Genomic DNA, 20,780 nt, shown 5'->3' with positions numbered 1-20,780 from the left:
CAACATGTTTGTAGAAGGTGACATCTCTGCTTAATCGATGTATAACTTCGAACAGAAAGTTGCGGCGACACGTAAACATCGTTAATGCGTCACCGCATGACTTGTTCGTGACGGAAGTATTATTCAAATCTGGAAACGACAGGTAATGCCTTTTTCTCCGAAGTGATCCTTTCCTAAGATCTCACCGATGAAAAAAAACTGCAAGTCATATCACCAATATGTATATTAAAAGATTAAATGCCAGATTAAATTTTCTCTCCATTCAAATGAAAAAAAAAAAAAGAAAAAGACATTTAGATAAATGCACAGAACAAAAAAAAAAGAGAATTCTACGCCTAATTATTATCGGTTGTGCATATGGATGCACACGTATTAGTCACTGACTATTGTTATCATGTCATTTTTACGCCAAGGCTGCAACGCGCGAGCATATATAATTCTCTCTTTTCTTTATTTTTCTTCTTTATTTTTCTGTCAAATATTTCACGACGTCTGATAAAATGAAACTATACATTGACTATTGCGAAAATTGTTGCTGCAGCTATTGTAATATATTATTGAAGTAGAAAGTGAGTGTACAATATTTATGAGCGGACCGCATCATAAAAGTGCGAATATATACATACGAATACAGAAGTATACATATGTGTGTATTTACCAAATAAGCCAGTCAAAGTTAATTAAGTGAGCATGCCATTAAGCGTCACGCAGAAACGTCTTGAGAATGTCTTGCTTTTATTTGAAATATGTATAACAGAGATACGAGAATATACATGTTTATAAATGTTTTGACAGGAAATCCATTTTATTGAAACGTTATATTTCAGTAAAATGGTCCGACTGATAGAATTCAGACTGTTTTACTGAAACTTTTTAAAGAACGAATTTTGATGCCAAGCATCACGGTTGTTCGAATACGAAACGCGTTATTTCACTTACGGTGCATTATATGTACTATGCACGCGAACTTCTCCGTTGCCGGCCACATTCCGTTCTCCCATATAATTTTCAGGGTTAACCGCCAACCGTCGTACGCGATACTCTAGTTTCAGATTGTAACAAACAACTGGTGGAATGCAAATTACTTTGATTGGTAGCTTAAGTGGAGCGCGTTCTTTCTCTCCCGTTAATAAAAGGGTTTTTTAGTGAGTTCATTGTTTCGAAAGCTGGATATAAAATCTTAGATATTCTCAAGGAAAGTCGGCGCTCCGAATGCTTTACATGTTCGAAAGAAAAATTACTGAATTATTAGACTATAACGAATTTCCCTCCTCAAAAAATGAAAAGAAAATGTCAGTGAAAAGTGTTAAGCGATATATCTATTTGATACAAAGTGAAAAGTTATCTTGAAAAAAAAAAGTGCGGTAGTAAAAGACTTTTCAGATTCTTTTCTCTTTCACACTGATACTATACAGAAAACATAATTATTACTAGAGGGAAAAGAATCTAAAGGGATCTTATAATTTTTCTCTTTCGAACATTTTCCCGAGCTGGAAGCATCAAAACGGTTTTCAAGTTTGTTTATTCTAGCGTTTTCTCGCCAAGATGAAGCCATTATACTTGAATGTATAGAATAATGAAATGTCAAATGTGAGACGCGGCAATAGCTATTTATAATTTGCAATTATAACTCATAATTATAAAATGTAACGACGCAATCATAGCACAAATGCTATGAGCAGTATAGCTATGGCACTCCGATATTACAACTGTAAATTTTTTTATCGATTTAATCACTCATTTAGACAAATGTATACCGTCTTCCATTTGATTCTTTTTTTCTGATAGTATGCCAAATATATAAACTTGATGTAACGATTATACTAACCGCATAATATATTAAAACGCATCTGTGGTTTACGTTTATCGTATGGTAAATGGAATAACTGGCTCCGAAGGCTGGCTTAAAAATCACAATGAAAGTCACAAATACAGAAGGAAATTTTAAGAAATAATGCATTATTCACGATCAACCGTAAATAATGATTTATTTCTTTATTCTTCGTTATTTTTTATTTTTTATTCTATCGTCCATTTACATTGTTGTTTGCGTAATTCCACACAAAAAGATGATTTTGCTGAAGTACATATTTAGAAAAAAAAATATAGACCTAAAAATAATTTTATTAAACCATTTAAATAATTATGCTTAAACTGATTGTTATATAATTATTTTAATGATCCAATAAAATTATTTTCAGATTCTTGTCTAATTAAATTTTTAAATACTTTAACAAAATCATTTTTTCCGTGTATACTCTTACTTCATCAAGTCTAGGCTTTAAACAATAAAACGTGCGTGACGAGTCGTTACCAGTCGATCGCGTAAGAGGACACGTATAGCGGTACAAGCGTGTCCGAGAATAGAGTGCCTCATTCTTCTCTTTCTCTTTCTCTTTTATCACTCTTCCGTCGGTTGGTAGCCGGTGCACGAGTATAACAACCGCCGGAAGAGCGGTGCAAAATGAAGGGAACGAAATGCATTCAAAGGAATGCGCTAATGGCATCCGGATGCCGATGTACTACTCCACGACCTTGCAGCTTTCCACAGTGAGAAACTGCATAGTTGCTTCATGTGGTAAGACACAAGTCGCTACTTTATTGTACGACAATCAATAACACCATAATTAATGTATATGCACGCGTGTATGTGCGTGTGTGCGTGTATATCCGTGTGTGTGTGTGTGTGTGTGTGTGTGTGTATGTATATGTTTTGTGTGCTATTGGATGCGAATAGTTGATTTGAAGCCGATTGCGTCGTGCACGTAAGACGCCTGTCATTAATTATTAACCCTCGCGTCTGAAACGAGCACTGATAGGAATGTGCCATCGAGAATGTGAAAGAAGACTCATTACGTTTATAACTGCATATATAGATAACTGCATATATGATACGTACACGCGGAAGGCGGCGAATGGTGAGGATAGAATTAGCTTCCACTGAAGAGAAAATGCGAAGATACGCGACGTTGCGTAAAAAAGCCGCGCTTTTTCTTTGCGACGAAAGTACATCGCTGAGTAAATTTCCATGTGTACGTACATACGTACGCTAATATCATAAATAGAGAAATAATGTGAATATAATGTATACGCGTTTTGTCGCAACAAATAAATATCATTAACTAAACATCATAAACTAATAATAAAATGCCCTTCATTCTGAATCCTCACATCACAATCCAAAGCATTATTTTGAAAACGATAAACGAGAGATTATCGAAATTACTTAATAAAATTTCAGAAATATTTACGCTATACTATTTCAAAATAAATAATACAATAAATAAAAACTAACTTGTGATGCGAATGGAACAAAATAGTAATAATATTCATCGAAGAAGCACGATAACGAGAATACAGTATGAGAGCAACTCGTTCCAGCTATCAGCGAAATTTCGCGATTCGGTCTTAATACGAATTTTAATATTAAATAGCGTGCAACACCCAATAGTCTTTACGGATCGTTGATTAGCGGTATCGACCTTAACATTCTCAAATTCCTGTAATAATGTAACGTAACCGCGCGAACTAAAAGCTCGAAATACAGTTAGGTGGTTCTGCGATTTACAGTTAACCGTGTTCGCTTGTACGGGCGTACGGGCGTAAAGAAATCAGGTCAAAGACGAAATTAGTTTTAATAATCCAGGCTACGTCAATCGCGATTTGTCCAACCTCCGTCGAACGATTATTATTGCACTCTAATATCTCGTGCAAAATTAATTCTTAACAATCTTTACAATGCAGATGGCGAGATATAACGGACGTTAATCGCAAAGTAGTTGGCGTATATATGTCAATTACAATAACCGATTGCTATTTCTGATACCACCTGCCGGGTCACTTAATTAATATTTTTTATGTTTTTTTTTTATTTTAGATGATATGAAAAATATGTTAACTCACGCATAGTAATAATATAGCTTTAGCAATCGAAATAGCTTAGCAAGGTGTGTCAATAAAAAGAGCATTGAATGTAATCTTTTTATTGCATTCACATAAGATTAGTGCAAAGTTCATTTGTTATTCAAGTCCGTAGTTATAGTCTTACCTTACTCTTCTTTATTTCTTTTTGTCTCGACCGATGACAATGGGTCCATCGAACGTTCCTTTTCGACGGAAGCAGACTGTGTAATTGCATCACGCACATTACAACGACTGTGGCCACGAATCTGGAGTATGAATAACGTGCGAACAGGGTCGCGAAAGGGTGCTGTATCGACGAGGAAGGGAACAGAGCTGATGTAAAGTAAGTACAGAAAAATTGAGAATACATGGTTAACGAGAAAAGTACAGGTGACCGCCCATGAGGCAATTACATTGATGATATGGTGAATGAATTAATATACCAGCCGCATCCGAAATAATGTCTGGTGGCCCTGTTTGAGTAGCCTGAAACCTGATTTACTTTCTACAAAGAAGAAATATCTTGTTATACTCATCGCGCCGGTAGATGTCAGCGGTTACACTGCTCAGAGATGGTATGTTTGGTGATTTTAATGAGTGATATACATATATCACAAGTATGACCGACTGCGGCCAGCTATCTTGATAGAAGATTTTTTTTTTTATCAAACTTTGAAAATAGATAATAAAAATATTTTATTTTAAGTTTTTTATAATATTTCTTAATTAAACATATTTTTTTATTTTTATTTTTCCATATTTGAAGTTTGACTTTTAAATATATTGCAATTTGTATAAAAATATGTGATTATTTGAATAAAACAATGTTTCATTCAATACTTTCAAAACACGCATATTTTCATCCGATTTCTAACAACAAAGAAAAAAGTCATTTCCTGTCGTAAATACTTTTTAAATGTAGTTTCGTATTATAAAATAATAAATGTATAATTGTGAATTATGGGAGATTTCGCAATTAGCTAATGGAGAAACGGCATTTAAACACGGAACTTCGTGTTTAGAAAAGAGGCAGCAGCTGCAAAGTCTGTCTGCGTGATAAATCGATAAGTACCAATACTTCCGCCTGGGAAATATCTTATGAATTCTTCTAAGTGATTTTAAAAGTTTTATACAATCACATACCGCAGAGACCTCCACTGATTTTATGTGCATATTAAAATTAAAAATACAAGGATATTATGATATTATGACTGAACGCAATTTATTAATTAGGAACATTTACTCGAAAGTAAATTGATTATAAATAATTAATACCTCATTCTTTCTTGATTCAAAAATCAAAATTCTCTTAACAAATAAGAAATGTTAATTATGGATTCTTGAAATTAAAATAATATAGGAAGTTAGACAAATGAGAGTTCGGTACGGCGAACGAAGAAAGATAAAATTTCCACCATCCTGCGTATCAGACAAGTTCCTCAGCTGCGTATTTCCAAATATTTCACCATCCGGTGATGATTATAATGGAATATATGATTATATGGAATAACAGACGCCTATGAAATGTTAAAAATTAGTAGGGACTTGTCTGATACGCAGAAAGGTGGAAATTTTATTTTTCTTCGTTGATCTCTCTGAAGATAATCCCAAGAAATGATCAAAACCTTCGAGTGTACAGCAAGCAAATATAATTTATATATTCATATAATCAATGATTGCATTAAGTACCGAACTCTCATTTGCCTAACTTCCTATATTCTCTTAAGAAATACTTCTCATTAAATATTTAACCAATTCTATATGCCGATTCATGCATAACTATGTATAACAAGAAACAAGACAGACAGATATGGAACGGATCACAACAACTGGATTGATGAACTGGACCCCGCGAAATAGCGGTGCAACGGCATTACAGCAGCATGCCGCCTAATCGGAGATATCTTACGACTTAAGTGCAGCATCCGCAATGATTTTCAAAGGATAAACATAACAGATGCGAAATTGCCTTCGTAAGGAATTGGCAGTCGCTATAACCTCCCGCTAAGGCAAAACATTCTATGACTGCGAGGCATATACCACCTGCCGTTGACCAATAAACGATACCTTAGAGACGTAGTCAGTAATTGCGTGATGCATAAAACCGGCAGTTATTATGCTAACTTTATCTATAACGGGTCTTCATCGATTCTAGATGGAAATACCATGCTTATTTTACGAGTTCTTCTAGATGCGACACGACAGCTCTTTAAGACTAACGCGCAAATAGTTATAATCTTTATTAAAATATATAACAGCTTTAACAGTTATTTCTATGTTTTATTAATGATACAATTAACCCAGTAAACAAAGATTTCAATGAAAAGTATAGCTCGCATTAAAAAGCACCGTAATCATCGATGCACGAGTGCTTTAGCCTACAATTTTGTATTGCGGATAAAAGAAAGATAATGTATAATTTAAACGTATATATAATATCTATGAAGTTTGACTTTCTCGTCGTTAGTTAAAAGTTAATGTTAGCAACGTGCTCATCCACGGGCGTTGCAGCTACTAACAATACGCAAATGAAAGTAAATTGCGACCAGAAATTACGCGTAACTTGGTCACTTTACCTGATTGCGCCAATTATTTTTCTCTGTGGAAATATGCTATTACTAACAAACTTACCGTTTTCATATTTCGACATTTAACCGTTATATTAACCTGATTGTCTAATTTTAAAAGTAACTTAAATTGTGATATGTAATGAATTTCGCAATAATTGTTTTATTATTTATTATTTATTCATTCACTCGGAGAAACGGGAGCGAAAATCTCGTCCGAAAAAAGAAAGAAATTGGATCGATAGATGTGAACGGTAACACCGAGCCGGACGTATGTCGCGGAATTGTATGAAAGAGCGAGACGGAGGTGGAATAGATAGAGAGGGAATACATGGAGCTTGCATAGTTGGAATAACAGTACTCTCACATTGGTGCGGCCATCCGGTGAACATCGAAGTACGATACCGTTACCGGTTACGACGTTACCGCGGTGAGCGTACCGGCTTCCAATGCCATATCGGCGGTAATGAGAAGATCGAGACGATGCCATACGGTTCACCCGATTACTCATCGATTTGATTATGAATTTCTTTCTCTCTCGCTCTTCCGCTTTCGGTGAAATTCTCTCTTGCGTTGGCTTACCAGTTCTCTTGGCATCATTCGACCTAACCCATCTCGAAATCCAGTCGAACCAGTCGAATATCGGTCAGCCGATACACACGCGATATATAATATTGTACATATAAAATTGCCGATTTTTCAATTATCTTATTATATACGTTTTGTCTTATTTATTTCAAAGAAGATTTTTTATAGCTAATTTTATCATTTTTATTACTTGTTTTCGCGAATAAAAAAGAAAACATACACGCTCAAGAGAATAATTAAAAATCGATTGTCACATGCAAGTAAAATAAAGAAATTATGATAAAATTAAATAAACATTTGCGATCGGAAAATGTTTGGTCAATTAAAATAGAATTTCGTACTAGAAATATTTTAAAAAATCTGCAAAGAACGTGCTGTGGATGAAGAAGAAAAATAAGATTATCTGTTATATTCTTATTATACTGAGAAAAAATTTATTAAATCTTAATACATATTTTTTCAATAGTATACTTAACATTTACCTATTCACTTACAGTAAATAAACATTATAAAAACACAATAAAAAAGAGATGATCAAATTAATGGTTCTTGCTATAAATGTACAAATATAAGTTTACATTTAGTAAATATTCAATTAGTACTATTCAAACAAATATTTATTATTGAAAATTCAGTATATTTTTTATAGTGTGTAATCAATTTCAATTTAATTATTCCAAAATACAAAATTATTCCAAAATCAAGGTACCTAGATAAATTAAATGCCTCTTTAAAACGACGAGCAAAAATTTCTCCGTGAAGCTACACCTCTTTAGATAATAGAGGATGTAATGGCGAGGGAAGAAAGCGTCTTATCCGGTAAAAGTACAATATCGTGGGCGTGTCAGTCTATTTTATCAGTAGGATCATTAGTGAGATTTCCGGACATCCAACGAGAGAGTTAACCGGTGTTGGCCGAGAGCACATCGGGAGAAGGTCTCCTGCTTCTCTTTCTCTTTCTCTCTTTCTCTCTTCGTCGATCTTCATCCCTCTCCTTCTATTCGTACCGCGGCGCGAAGGCGCCGACTCACTAGCTAGAGGAACTCAAGCCTCTTCTGCAGAACATCCCCGGCAGTTTCACGTCGACGGTCATCCAGATCGACTCGCCGCGGCCAAGGTCGCCGAATGTAAGGAGGAGGATCCTCGTCAAAGATCATCCAAAGAAGATGGATTGACGAGCGATTATGAGTGAAGCTTATCGTGGTGCAGCATGTTCTCGTGAATGATCTCGTATCGCTAATTCTCGTGATTTCTGTACTTGATGGTAATATGACAGTGCAAACGATTGAGACCAGTGCTAAGGACGGTGACGCTATCGGACGGTTGAGCATCTTGGAGCACACGTGATGATTGATAAGGAGCAAACAGGTATATTCGAATGATTAATGACGTTGTGACATAAATATGCTGAATTTTTCACAAAAAGAAAGATAAATCTTATTTTCACTCTAAATATCTAAATAATATGACACGTAACAATACCTCGTGAATGTATAAATCTTAATTTCAACTTAACAATGAACTGTGATGAATTGTGAATCGAATTATTATGGGTGACGGAACACGATTATAAAATTCGGTTTTCGATTAAAATTTTATCGTCAATATTTTATCATCAACAACCGCTATATGCGTGTCCCGAATAAATGAAATCCCCAGTTGCGCTCGATAATTACTGAGTTTCTAAAATTCCTGGAAAAAAAATTCCGTCGTGCCTCTTAAAACCGCTAAGAAAATGATCCTTTGGCGATCGAAGCGATGATGTATCGAGATGTATGTCTCACGCATGTGATTATCGGCCGGTTCAGTATCCATTAAAGCAGATGCAGGCGGGAAACGAACCGTGAATCTGGTAATTGCAAGTTGAACAACGCACACGCATCAAAGTCGAGCGCATATATCAACCAACTCTCATCTACGACGACCACGTAATGCCGTAATCTGTTCACCGACCTTAATACCGTTGCCTTAAACGTGTCGCAAACGCTTCAACAGTTATGAAAACAAGGAACTGCTCTCGAGTCTCGAGAAAAACGGATTGACATATCTCTTCGGCAGATGAAAATGATAAGATTTTATTTCTTGTGATTTCCCGTCCACACTGCGATTCCGCCAACATTTCTGCCTGCAAATCTCGCATCCTCACGCGGCGTTTAATAATTATTATCTAATTTTTCAAACGTCATTCTAATTCAATGCGTAGTCATAAACTGTTAATAACGTCAATCAAGTAGATTCGTGCTGCTGCAGTGATTATGATAGCGTGCAAACTGAAAACTGGGTCGCCGGTCAAGCTCACCTGCGGTGATTATTTAGGGTCGGCTTCAGGCAATGAGTAAGGAGGCAGTCTTCTTGCGATCTCACGAAATAATGAGTGGCAACGCACATTTTATGCCATATAAAGCGGAAATTGAATGTCAGAAAGCTATTTGCGATGAGTAGAGCACGGAGAGAAAACTTCCGTTTCGATTAAACAAGATGTGCATGCGGCTGCAAGCTCTGTTAATCATTTTGTTAATTATTCTTATCAATGATTATCGTGACATAATTTCTATTTTATTTTTTTTTTAATACCGTCGATACCGTTGCTCCAATCAACCGTAATCAATCGTAATTACAGCACTGCCCAAGCAACAAGTCATGACAATATGAAAATGACATCATTTTGACGTCATTCGACGTCATTTTGATGTTATCGTGATTGTTGTTACTTGAGTGTTTAGCAATAGATTCCATAACGATTCATATAACGATCGTGCGAACGGTGAGGTCAGCACGCGTTTAGATTCACGAGAGGGGTACGCATTGACAGTTATTCCAGATTGCGTGCGTAATCTTAGAGCCCAGTCTTCAACATTGACACCTTTCGGCTACCGGCTGGACCAGGCTACCGCCACCATCCAGCTGGTCCATAACTGTAAAGCCTAACTGTGAGCAGTCGTACAGACATCGCGCAACATCTAGCTTGTATATGCGATATTTTCATCGCAAAAGTATATCTTTTTAGTAATATGAAATTTATAATTTGTAATTTTTGCATAAATATATCAAATGTTAATTTTTTATGTGTTAAATGCAAATATATTTAATTTATTAAAAATTGTATTAAATTGTATTAATTATGTATTAATTACATTGTGTACTGTATTAAATCATTAAATATTAATTTAATTTTAAGTAAATTTATAAAAATTAAATTTTTTGAAACAAATGTAAAGAAAATATCAATATAATTGAGGCTAGATCTTGGCGCTTAATATAATATATTTATATGTAAAGTCTAAACACATAGTTAAAATTTTTGGTTTTAAAAAATATAATTTTAATTGTGAAATTTGGCAAAATATAATTATTATGTTCTTCCTTAAAAAGAAAATCACTTTAAAAATTATATATTTTGTAAATTCGTAGAAACTGGCTTCGCACTTGGACAACAGCACCGTTTTCTCGAAAGTTATTAAAAAAAAAACAGTGTACTATTTTAATGAAGAAATGCGTACAGTTTCAATTGCCGGTGAAATCCGTGGCAGAGGATAAACACGCAATTTTTCTATATATATATATATATATTTTTTTTTTTCGTGAATAACATTTTTTACGATTTCTAGTTTACGGGACAATGACTTTGCTATTAATTCAACACAAAGAAATAAAATACTCCAATTTGCACTTACATGTGTAATAATAAAAACTTTCATCACTTAATACATTGACTAGTACATCATTCCTAACTTTTGCATAATCGCGATATCACGTGCAAACACATTCAAAACGCCGCTGCTGCCGCGATCAACCATTTCATCTGTTTCGCATCGATGATCACAAGCTTATTATTCACATTTTCCTTTTGTCCTGATCTCTGATCACTTTTACCGTTGCTCGCCCGTATCTGTATGTAGAAGTATCGAGGTTAACCCGATCCTGTCTGGGCGATTTTAATTATTCACGCATCGCCTAGTGCTCGCATAAATTTAACGCACCACGACGTAACTGCGATAATGAATACCGTGAATACTAGAAATCCCGAAGGATTTATGCGTGTGTATAGTCCCTAAGAACTTTTTCTTTGATATTATTAATATCGTATTCGGGTCATTCAAGAAACCTTGACTAACGTCCACAAGGTTGTTAGAACAAGCAAGTACAAATAATCATTATGTACAAGTTCTCTTGTATAGATATGATCGATAAAAAAAATAGCGTCAGTTATGTCATCAACTATGATAATTCTCTTCTAATAGTTTTAATTGAGGTCAACGCAATAATAATGTGCATTTTTTTTTTCAGAACGAATGACGTCAGACAACATAATAGAAAAACAATTTGCAAACACACGCATCTCGAACGGGTTGCGTAACATTCAAATAAAACATGTCGACTTTAGGAATATTTCACTACGAGGATGGATTTAGATTGGGTGGCCCACCATCGGAATGTTCTCTCAGGAGCAAAGCGCAGATTGACGCACTGTTCGAAGATTCCAGGTAAATCAAATTTATTAAATTATTATAATTACATTTAACCAATTTTAACGTACAAAGGATAATATTATACTATTTGTTTTTTATTTTTATTAAATTGTTTAATTACTCAGAAAGAACAATTTTGTTGAAATATCTAAAAGATTAGCTAAATCCGAAATAATAAAAACTACTTTTGTTGAGTTTATAAAATAATTATGTAGCATTCCTTACTGTTCAAAAGAAATTTAGTGATAACAAGGCAATAGGAATCAGGCGCGACAGTCGTTGCACAAATAATATACAGATATAACACAAAACTTTATTAAAATAACGCGCTTACATTTTGGCTCATTTTTGAATCCTTTTCAAAGACATAAACTTTATATTGTAAATACAATGTATACATAATAACTATCTTGTCATAGTGAATTCCCTCCACTACACGAAAAATCTCTATGTAAGAATTAAATTCATGTCAGATGTTAAAAAGAAAAGAAAAGAAAATTTTTTTTTTTTAATTTATCAGAGATGAAATTTGGAAATCCTTAATGAATTTAAATCACAATGAAAGTAAGGAAGCTCATCATGAATAGAATATATCATATTGCAAACGCTCTTATTGCTCTGTTATCGCTAAAATTATGTACGATGTTCAAGATGAATTGTATATAAAACATTATCCTAAAACTGACTGCAATAGTTAAATTATAATAATTGCAATCATTTTTTATGATATTAATTAATCATAACAATTATACATTTCTCGATATTAACTATATATATTTGTTGATAGAATTGTTATTACCATAGTAAATAATAATTATGATAACATTTACGTTATTATATAAACATAAAAATCAAAGATTATATAATAACGTAAATTTTGTTTCAGCAGAGAATATCAAAATTTCTTACGTTACTCATTATGGTTGAGTTTCCTACATAATTATTTTGACGGTTCAACAAAATTATTTTTAAATCTGGTTAAATTTGCAGAGACCTCAGCAAAAATATTTTTTCCATATTTTTTGTATACTTGACCAATTAGAGCATAAAATATTAACATCTTGCACTATTCCTCTTTTTTATTTTCTTATTAATGAATCTCTATCATTTCAGATCCATCTGCAGCTCGACATTGGGAGGGTGGTACGCCGGATTGTCGGTTGTGATCCCAAGTAACTCCAATGATGCGAACGAGGAACAGAAGAGGGTGAACAGTGCGGTCCAGGCACGTATCGAGGCGATGTTCGCCTCGGTGGAGGCCGAAAGTGGAACGCCTGGTGAATGTGCCGCCGCAATCTTGCCGGTAATGACACAAATAATTATGCACGTGGAGCATTTGCGAGAGAGGTCCGCACGCCACTTTTGCTCAAGCATCGTCGAAGGATTCAGGTTCGGGAATCTCGCGAAGATTAAATCGTATGTAGCGGGAACGTGTGCGCCTGCATTTTCATTTATGTTAATTATGTTGCACATCTGCAAACACACTTGTCCTCTCTGACTCGAAAAATCTCACAAATCGGCGTAACCGAACGTGATCGTTCTGTTTCCGTTCTCTAAGGGACTATGCACGAAAGATTTTGTTCAAATATCTCAAATTTCAACTGATACAGATCAGAAAATAATTTTGTCGAATTACTAAAATAATTATGTAGGATGCTCAAACTAATTGCTAGAATATAAAAATTTTTTATGGTATTACTCTCATCATGCTTGAGTTTGCTACAAAATTATTTTGATCCTATCTATTTAGTGAATTATAGTGAAATTTTTAGATATTTCAGTAAAATCGTTCTTCCGTGATTATCGCGATAAAAGATTTATCTACTTCGTCAGCGAACATGACCCTGCGGATACGTTTAATTTTCTATTTCAGAATCGAAATTAAAACAATTGCAAAATTTCACGAAAAAACGAATCACTTGGAGTCAATTGTTCCATTTTTTTGGATAAATTATAGCTATAGGTTTGTTTTCTGTTCCTGCACTGATTGCGTTAGTTCAAAAAATGTACACTAGGACATGACGTTAAACGTAACGTGTTATACATGATTTTTATAACGTATAATACCATATGTTATACGTATTATACGTTTATACGTTTTATACGTATTATACATAAGACGTATGTATTGTACATAAGAAATTACTTATAGCTCTAAATTGTTCAACCCTAGTATACACTGAACTAAAGCGTTTTCTGTTTCCAAAGTTAGTAACTTTATTCCTAAAGTCCTACAACGTTGTTTGTTCCAGTATAACAGAACTCAATGCACAAGTTCATTAAACTGGAGTCAGCAAGCAGTACAAGCATTAATGTATTGCATTAATTTGGCTACAAAAAATAGACCTTGTATAAATGATGCGAGAATTTACGAGTAATAAAACGATAAAAGTATATAAATGATAGTAAGTCTATATACAAAAACATTTTGTACCATCATTCTCTTTAATTAAGAATTTTCTTAATGAAATTAAGATGAAATTATAATATATTAATTCTTTCATCTTCATCATACGAATTTAATATTTCTATGTAAACAATATGAGATACCTTTTTTATTTTCACTAGAGCGTTTTTTATTCCTTACCTGCACACTTACACTCGTCAGTTCTGGATTGTAACTAATTCAGTTCAGTTCAATTCTAGTGCAATCCTCGTGCAGGAACAGAAAACAAAACCTTATATGATAATTTACCTGCTGGATAAACAAAAGAGTATAAGAATATAAGAAAATAAGAGAATAAAGGCCGATTATTCCATCTTCGGATAAACTATGTGATAATTAATAATCAATAAATCTACTGGATAAACAAAAGAGTAAAAGAGTAAAGAAATAAGAGAGTAAGAGACAAAGTGAGCTGAAGATTACCGAAAGATGAAACAACTCAGCCTTAAAAAGATAAAATAAAAATAAAGGAATCGAGAAATGCACGAAAAATAGATGCATTTGGATGATTTAATTTTTCCTTCGAAAAATATAATCTAATATGTACGTATCTTTTTCTCGCGATCACAATTAATTAAAATCGTTTATTGGCCAATTCGCTTTTCTTATTTTGTCTCAAAAATCTAAGTCTTACATGTTTTATTCTTCATCAAAGATCTTAGACTTGAGATCGGAGGAAAGCTTCGTGAAAAGAAGCACATCGAATGGTATCTATTTTCCACCTCAGGAATCTTGCTTAGATCATCCTAACAATCGTGATGATTCCGTGTCAGAAATAAAATTGAGATCGACGTATAATTACTCGTGAGCTGGTTGCTCGTTAGAAAGGAAAGAATCGCTCAGTGATCTTTTAAAGAGCAAACAACGTATAGTATATATAGATAGAATTGTAAAAATTAGAAGAGAAAGCAGATTATATATCCGAGATCTCTTATATCTAACTTGAGAGAGATGGTATCAAATCTTTTGCAGTTTAATCGGTCTTGCACAGCAGAATTAATTTTTTTGACATGTTAATTAATTTATGTATTAGTACGTTTATTTAGCTGATAATATCAGTTTAATTAGAAGATTTTAACAGATTATAATGCGCGATATAAAAATATTTTTAATAGGCGAAGAAAATGCTTTCATATTATAAATAGATTTGCAATAAGAGGCTTATAATTTAGGAATCATAATAGTATACAAATAATATACTGTTACAATAGACTTATAAATAGTCAATTATGTTGCAGAATTTTATAATTAAAATACAGTTAATTAATGCATTTTCCAAGAGATCTTGAATATTTTCATACATAAAAAATGTGATTCTAATCTACATTCAGCATGCATATGACGTGTTGCAATATCGCAATTGCCATTCTCTCGCGGACGTGCCTTGATTCGCGGAAAAAGGTCGCGAAAAATCCTCCAACTTTCCTCGGAGCGTCGATCTGGAATTTTTAATCGTCACTTTCATTCCGTTCACGATTCGCAAAGCGTGACGGACTTCCATAAACTATTCGGAGCGCTGAAAAATTCTCCTTCAGTTGTTACACCGGTATGCGGATTCTTTATCGCCGCCAACATGGTATTCCGTTTTATGGGCTCCACCGCATTGTTTTGCCTCGCTTCACACACTTTGATTGGAGCTCATGAAAGAAGCTGCAATCAATACAGTTACAGCAGAGAATCTGAGAGGATCTGTTTAGGACGACATAACAGCTGCTTGTTACTCTTCTTTGCGGCCAAATCACGCTTCCCTCTTCATAACTCGAATATTGGCTTTCATAGATAATTATAGTTAATTCTATGATAATTCTATGACAAAATCTAACATCATTATTTTTCGTCAGAAACGGAATCCTACTGTAAACGATTCAAGCTATATACATATACATTACAAGATACAGATATTATAATGTTTAATTTTAATAACATTCCAAGAGAGATATTAAAGCGGCGACGCAATAAAAAATTCCTCAGAGAGACTAGTTTAAAAATGTTTAAATTATGCAACAAAATTCCCATTTAACGACTTCACCTGTTTATCGATATTGCCCATCGTGCAAAACAGGTTCCCGCTGTTTTCAGACACACAAAAAGAATGCTCTTTTTATCAACTATTTTTGAACACGTCAATCTCTCACAACGTAGTTTGAAGTAAATAAAAATTTTTACTCTATTCAAAACCTCATTGACTTCTTATTTTCAATCAGCATACTGAAATGCATATTTCAGACGATAAAAAAGCAGATATGTGCAGCTGGACGTATTTTAATTTTTTTTTCTGAGCTTTTCTTTCTCTATTAAAATTATGTTCTTTGGGATAATTAAAATATTTTGTACTTTTTTTCATAAATACACACACACACACACACACACACACACACACACGCACACGCACGCACGCACAGGTAAAATACATGGGAGCTGCCCCAGTCGGCGGACGTGTGGCGAGTGTACGGGGTCTTCAGGAACCTCTTCGTCAGCTGTTAGAACGCATAGAAGGATGCGTGAGAGCCGAGCTGGAGGTTTCTAGGCGCGGACTAACGTTCCGCACGAGCGAAGTCTGCGAAAAGAATAATCCTTTCCGCAGAATAGCGGTATGGAGTGCCTTGCGACTTCGATGCAAGAGAATACCATCGGGCGATGTACATCATGCCTTCTTACCTTTGGTTGGCGATCAGGACCAGGGACAGACAATGGAAGACAAGCACGCCGATCTCTACAGGTGAATATTATTATAATTAATAATACCACCAATAATTGTATTATTATAATTGATTTTTTAAAACTCAAAGATTTATTGCTTATAATATTAATGTTTATAACATATTTGCAGCATGTTTAAAGATTACCTAAATGACTAAAATAGATTTTTAATTTTGATTCTATTTTTAGGACAATGCGCGGTTTGAAAAGTGAAGTAGAATTCTATCCTCCGATTTTCGCCGTGATAATGCGACGACCTGGGGCCGCCAGGCTCTTAGAATGTCACGCGTTCGCCTGCGAATGCGAAGAAGATGCGATAGCAGCCGCGGCCACGTTGTATCGCGCTCTTCTCGCCGATCTAGACGCGAACCGACGACGACCTCGTCACACGAATGGTGTCGGATGCGTCAGCCTGGCTTCCGTTGTTTCCAGTGTTCGAGAGCCTAGTCTCAGCAGTAGAATCAGTTACATGCTACCTCCGCCACCGAGACCAACTGCACCGCATCCTGTGAGACCACCCAGAACCAAGAAGATTTCTGTAAGCAGCTCCGTTACTGAGGATGAAGGCGGAAAGCCTAGCTTGCAGAAAATACCACGTAGAAAAAAGAAGAATTCCGACGTGAAAGCGGAAGATATCCTTGAGGCCCGTGGAAGAAGACGAGACAATGCCAAGAGCGAGAAGAGCAATCTAGGACAGAACAATCGAGATATTGTATTGTCTAGAAACGAGGAGCTACAAAATTCAAAGAACAAAATGTTTTCCGCTAAGGATCAAAATTCCTTGAGAATCGAGATAGATTCTAACAATCTTGATAAAATTTACAGTGCTCCTGATAACGATACGAATGAAATTTATGAAAGACAATCGAACAAATACGAGAAACTGCACAAACGAAACAATCTAAGGAGGGAATCAGCGGACATGAAAGATAATATTTATGAAAGAAATTACGGATCGTACGTTTTGAATCGAGCAAATGTCAGGAATTGCGAATTGTACTCTTCCGGAATCGACAACGTTTTGATATACGATAAGGTTAATAAAATCGAAAGAAACGAGATAAACTCCGCTTACGAGCAAGTTAGTAGAACGAAGAAGGAAAAAAATATTTACAGTTCGCAAATTGAAGACGCTGATAAGATTTACAGTCTCGGTACGGAAGACGTTTACACGGGTAAAAACAACAGAAACGGTGAGATGAGAAGTTGTCAAGAAGACATCTTCTTCGCAAAGAATTTAAAGAATAATGGACACTATCAGTCGCATTATGAACATTCGGATGGCACGATAAACCAGCAAAGACGCTCGAGGGATCCGGAAAGAGCACACTCCAGCAAAAGAATTAACCGAATTGTCACAATGGATAAACCGTTGAGAAAAGAACAATCAGATCTTGATTATTCGCCGAATATACCGGAATGCAATCGTCCTCGAGTGAGAAGAAGAAGCAGAGCGGGCAGCGAGCCACCCGTCAGCCATTCGGAGAATGCCAACAGGATCCTGCAGGAGAACACACTGAAGAGATCACAGAGCGACGTAGACGTGGATAGAGGAGACTTGATGACAAGGGTTGAGTTGCCTAGAAGAGGCAGTTTCTTGACTTCCGGAAGCACTCGGAGAACCAATAACATCAAAGGAGGCACTCCGCTTGGATTCACGGAGCTGTTTGACGAATTCAGGAATCAGGAGGGCTTGACTAGTGTAGATGACATTTTGGCAGCCATAATAGGTAATAATCTATGTAAAACAAGAATGTAATTAAATAAAAAGAATTTAAATCTAATTAACACAATGTCATGGCTTATTTATCGAGCTATAATTAAATTAACTTTAAATATTAATATAATTAACAAAAGATTCGGCTTACAAATCCTTCTTCAGTACTACAATGCAGAGATACAATTAAATTAACAAAGAATAATGAATACAATGAAAATTTAAAAACCATCAATGATGAATGTGTCAAAATATAAAAAAAATATTTTAAAATGTTAAAAAATAAAAAAATTCGAATTTCAATAAGTATCCTGCCAGATGACAATAAGCTAGAAACATTTGGATATTTCAATTTTAATTATATTAATTAATGCGACATTGACAGTTGCTTCGAGAGCAACAAATGTTACTGTATAAGAAAACCGATACAACCGACTACTGGAGCAACTTAGGCAGAAGGGAATCGTGCCATCGGAGAGCTCGCTCAGCAGAAGAGACAATTAATTATATTACTTTAAAGTTAATTTAATTATAATTCAAAATAAGCCATGATATTGTGTTAATTTTTAAGAAAATATATGAGCATTTTTTACTCCATTTTAAATCTAATTATTTCCTTAATTTCCCAGATCCGGAAGGTATGTCATTTAACGATCTGAAGCCGCTCTACAAGGAGTTTTTACTGAAACTAGCCGCAACCTTAACGCAAGATGAATTGTATCAGAGATCCGCCAGTATTATGAAGAGACGACGGAGACCACAAAGACGAAGATCGAGCCGTCGATCTTGTTTATTAGGCAGGGCCATAAAAAGGTCGGTCTCGAGACTGAAAGGTGGTCCCACGGAATTCACCTCCGTAATATTCCCGGCTAGGAGACTGAATGATAGCTTTGGCAGTAGTTCATCGTGTGACGTCAGAAATAATCACCGAAATCGTGTACTGGCGAGTAGACTCAGTAAGAGAAAATCTTCGCGGAGAACGAATAAGAATGGAGTATGTCATACGACTTCAGAAGATAGCGATACGTGTACGTAGAAATATTGCAATTAAAATTAGTCTTCTTGTAATTAAAATCCAAATTTAATCTTTATTATATCTAAACCTTTGATAGCTTCCTTTTTCTATACGTAACTTAGTAAAATGAAAAACGTATATTATAATAATAGAATAATATAACAATAACAATAAAATATATTATGTAACAATATAATAACAAAATCTAAATTTCAATATAATTTATATTTATTGATACACAATATAATTATAAAAAAACTACGCAGGTAGACGACTCAATCGTAGCGGTGCCACCGCGAACAGGAGCAGCAGCGGATACGTGAGCTGCAGCGAATGCAGCTACGACTCCGAGTCGTGTACATGTGTGTCGGCGGATAAGTGCTACTGCTCTTTGTCTAGAAAGGTACAAGCTACGCCTATACCAGGAAATACGGTTGTTTGCGCCTGCGACACTGACAGTTGTTCCGAAAGCAACAAGTGTTACTGTGCAAAAAAACCGATACAACCGACTATACTGGAGCAACTCAGGCAGAAAGGAATCGTGCCATCGGAGAGCACGCTCAGCAGAGGAGACAGTTCCGAGAGGATTCGAGGTTCGAGATTAGCCGGTAGTCATAGTTCATCGCGCAATACCGACTTTCTCAAGGTAGCTAAGAAATTTTATGTTAGTGATTAAAATCTTATTTTATTTTAATTTTGTAGTCGTATTAAAATTTGTCTGCACAAATTCTATTGCAGAATCGATCATCGCCGGCTTGCGGTAGTTCGGATAACTTGGCCTTAGATTACGATCTCTTTAGCCCAGGCAGAAGATCTCAGCAGTCTTCCGGCAGCGAGAAAGTCCTTGTGGTCAGCGCGAGGGATACTCAGGGTCGTTTGGTTTATGTCGGTGGTGCGGAACGAGATAAAAAGTATTCCTCTCGCGGTAACGGGAGATCCGGAGCGCATCACGAAGCACTCTCCATAAAAAAAAGCGCAGAGATCGCCGCAGTTTTTGGTGCAGGCGAGAACAATCGGATCTCAAGAAGGACTAGTAACGCGTCGAGCATAAGAAGTTCGATTAGTCTCGAAGCTGGACTGGGTTATTTACCTTGATGAAAGTATCCAAATTATCTCCAACGGTATAATCTCGCATATTTAATATTATGATATTATACATGTTTGTGTAACATCTTGCCATTTCGCACTAATCGAAAAAAGATTATTTATGAACATATCGTGATTTAATTTTTAGTCGTTTCTCGATAAATAATATGCAACTATTTATTTGTACCTGTTTCATCTTGAGAGATTTTTAGCGCGTAAATTACAGTAAATGAAAAATTATTTATATACTTTATTCCAATTTTAAAGACTATAGTGTTTACTGTAAGCA

The 20,780-nt window shown here is 35.1% G+C and overlaps 1 protein-coding gene across 2 annotated transcripts; it reads left to right on the top strand.

Annotated features, from left to right (window-relative positions):
* The first annotated feature begins 2,263 nt into the window (after positions 1-2,263).
* Positions 2,264-20,500, top strand: LOC108687451. Of its 2 annotated transcripts, XM_018193217.1 has the most exons (9): positions 2,264-2,578; positions 4,124-4,246; positions 11,346-11,542; positions 12,641-12,830; positions 16,376-16,692; positions 16,863-18,403; positions 19,020-19,418; positions 19,672-20,051; positions 20,144-20,500. In XM_018193217.1, exons 3-9 carry the CDS (start codon positions 11,430-11,432, stop codon positions 20,498-20,500), a joined length of 3,297 nt encoding a protein of 1,098 aa, XP_018048706.1. In that variant the 5' UTR covers positions 2,264-2,578; positions 4,124-4,246; positions 11,346-11,429. The 2 variants fall into 2 exon arrangements, with proteins under 2 accessions (XP_018048706.1, XP_018048707.1); XM_018193218.1 differs by lacking the exons at positions 2,264-2,578; positions 4,124-4,246 and adding an exon at positions 8,273-8,426.
* The last annotated feature ends 280 nt before the right edge of the window (positions 20,501-20,780 follow it).

The sequence above is a fragment of the Atta colombica genome, unplaced genomic scaffold (genome assembly GCF_001594045.1).
Source record: "Atta colombica isolate Treedump-2 unplaced genomic scaffold, Acol1.0 scaffold207, whole genome shotgun sequence".
Taxonomy (NCBI): domain Eukaryota; kingdom Metazoa; phylum Arthropoda; class Insecta; order Hymenoptera; family Formicidae; genus Atta; species Atta colombica.
Note: the sequence above shows the minus strand (reverse complement) of the source record. Positions and strands in the feature narration are given on the sequence as shown.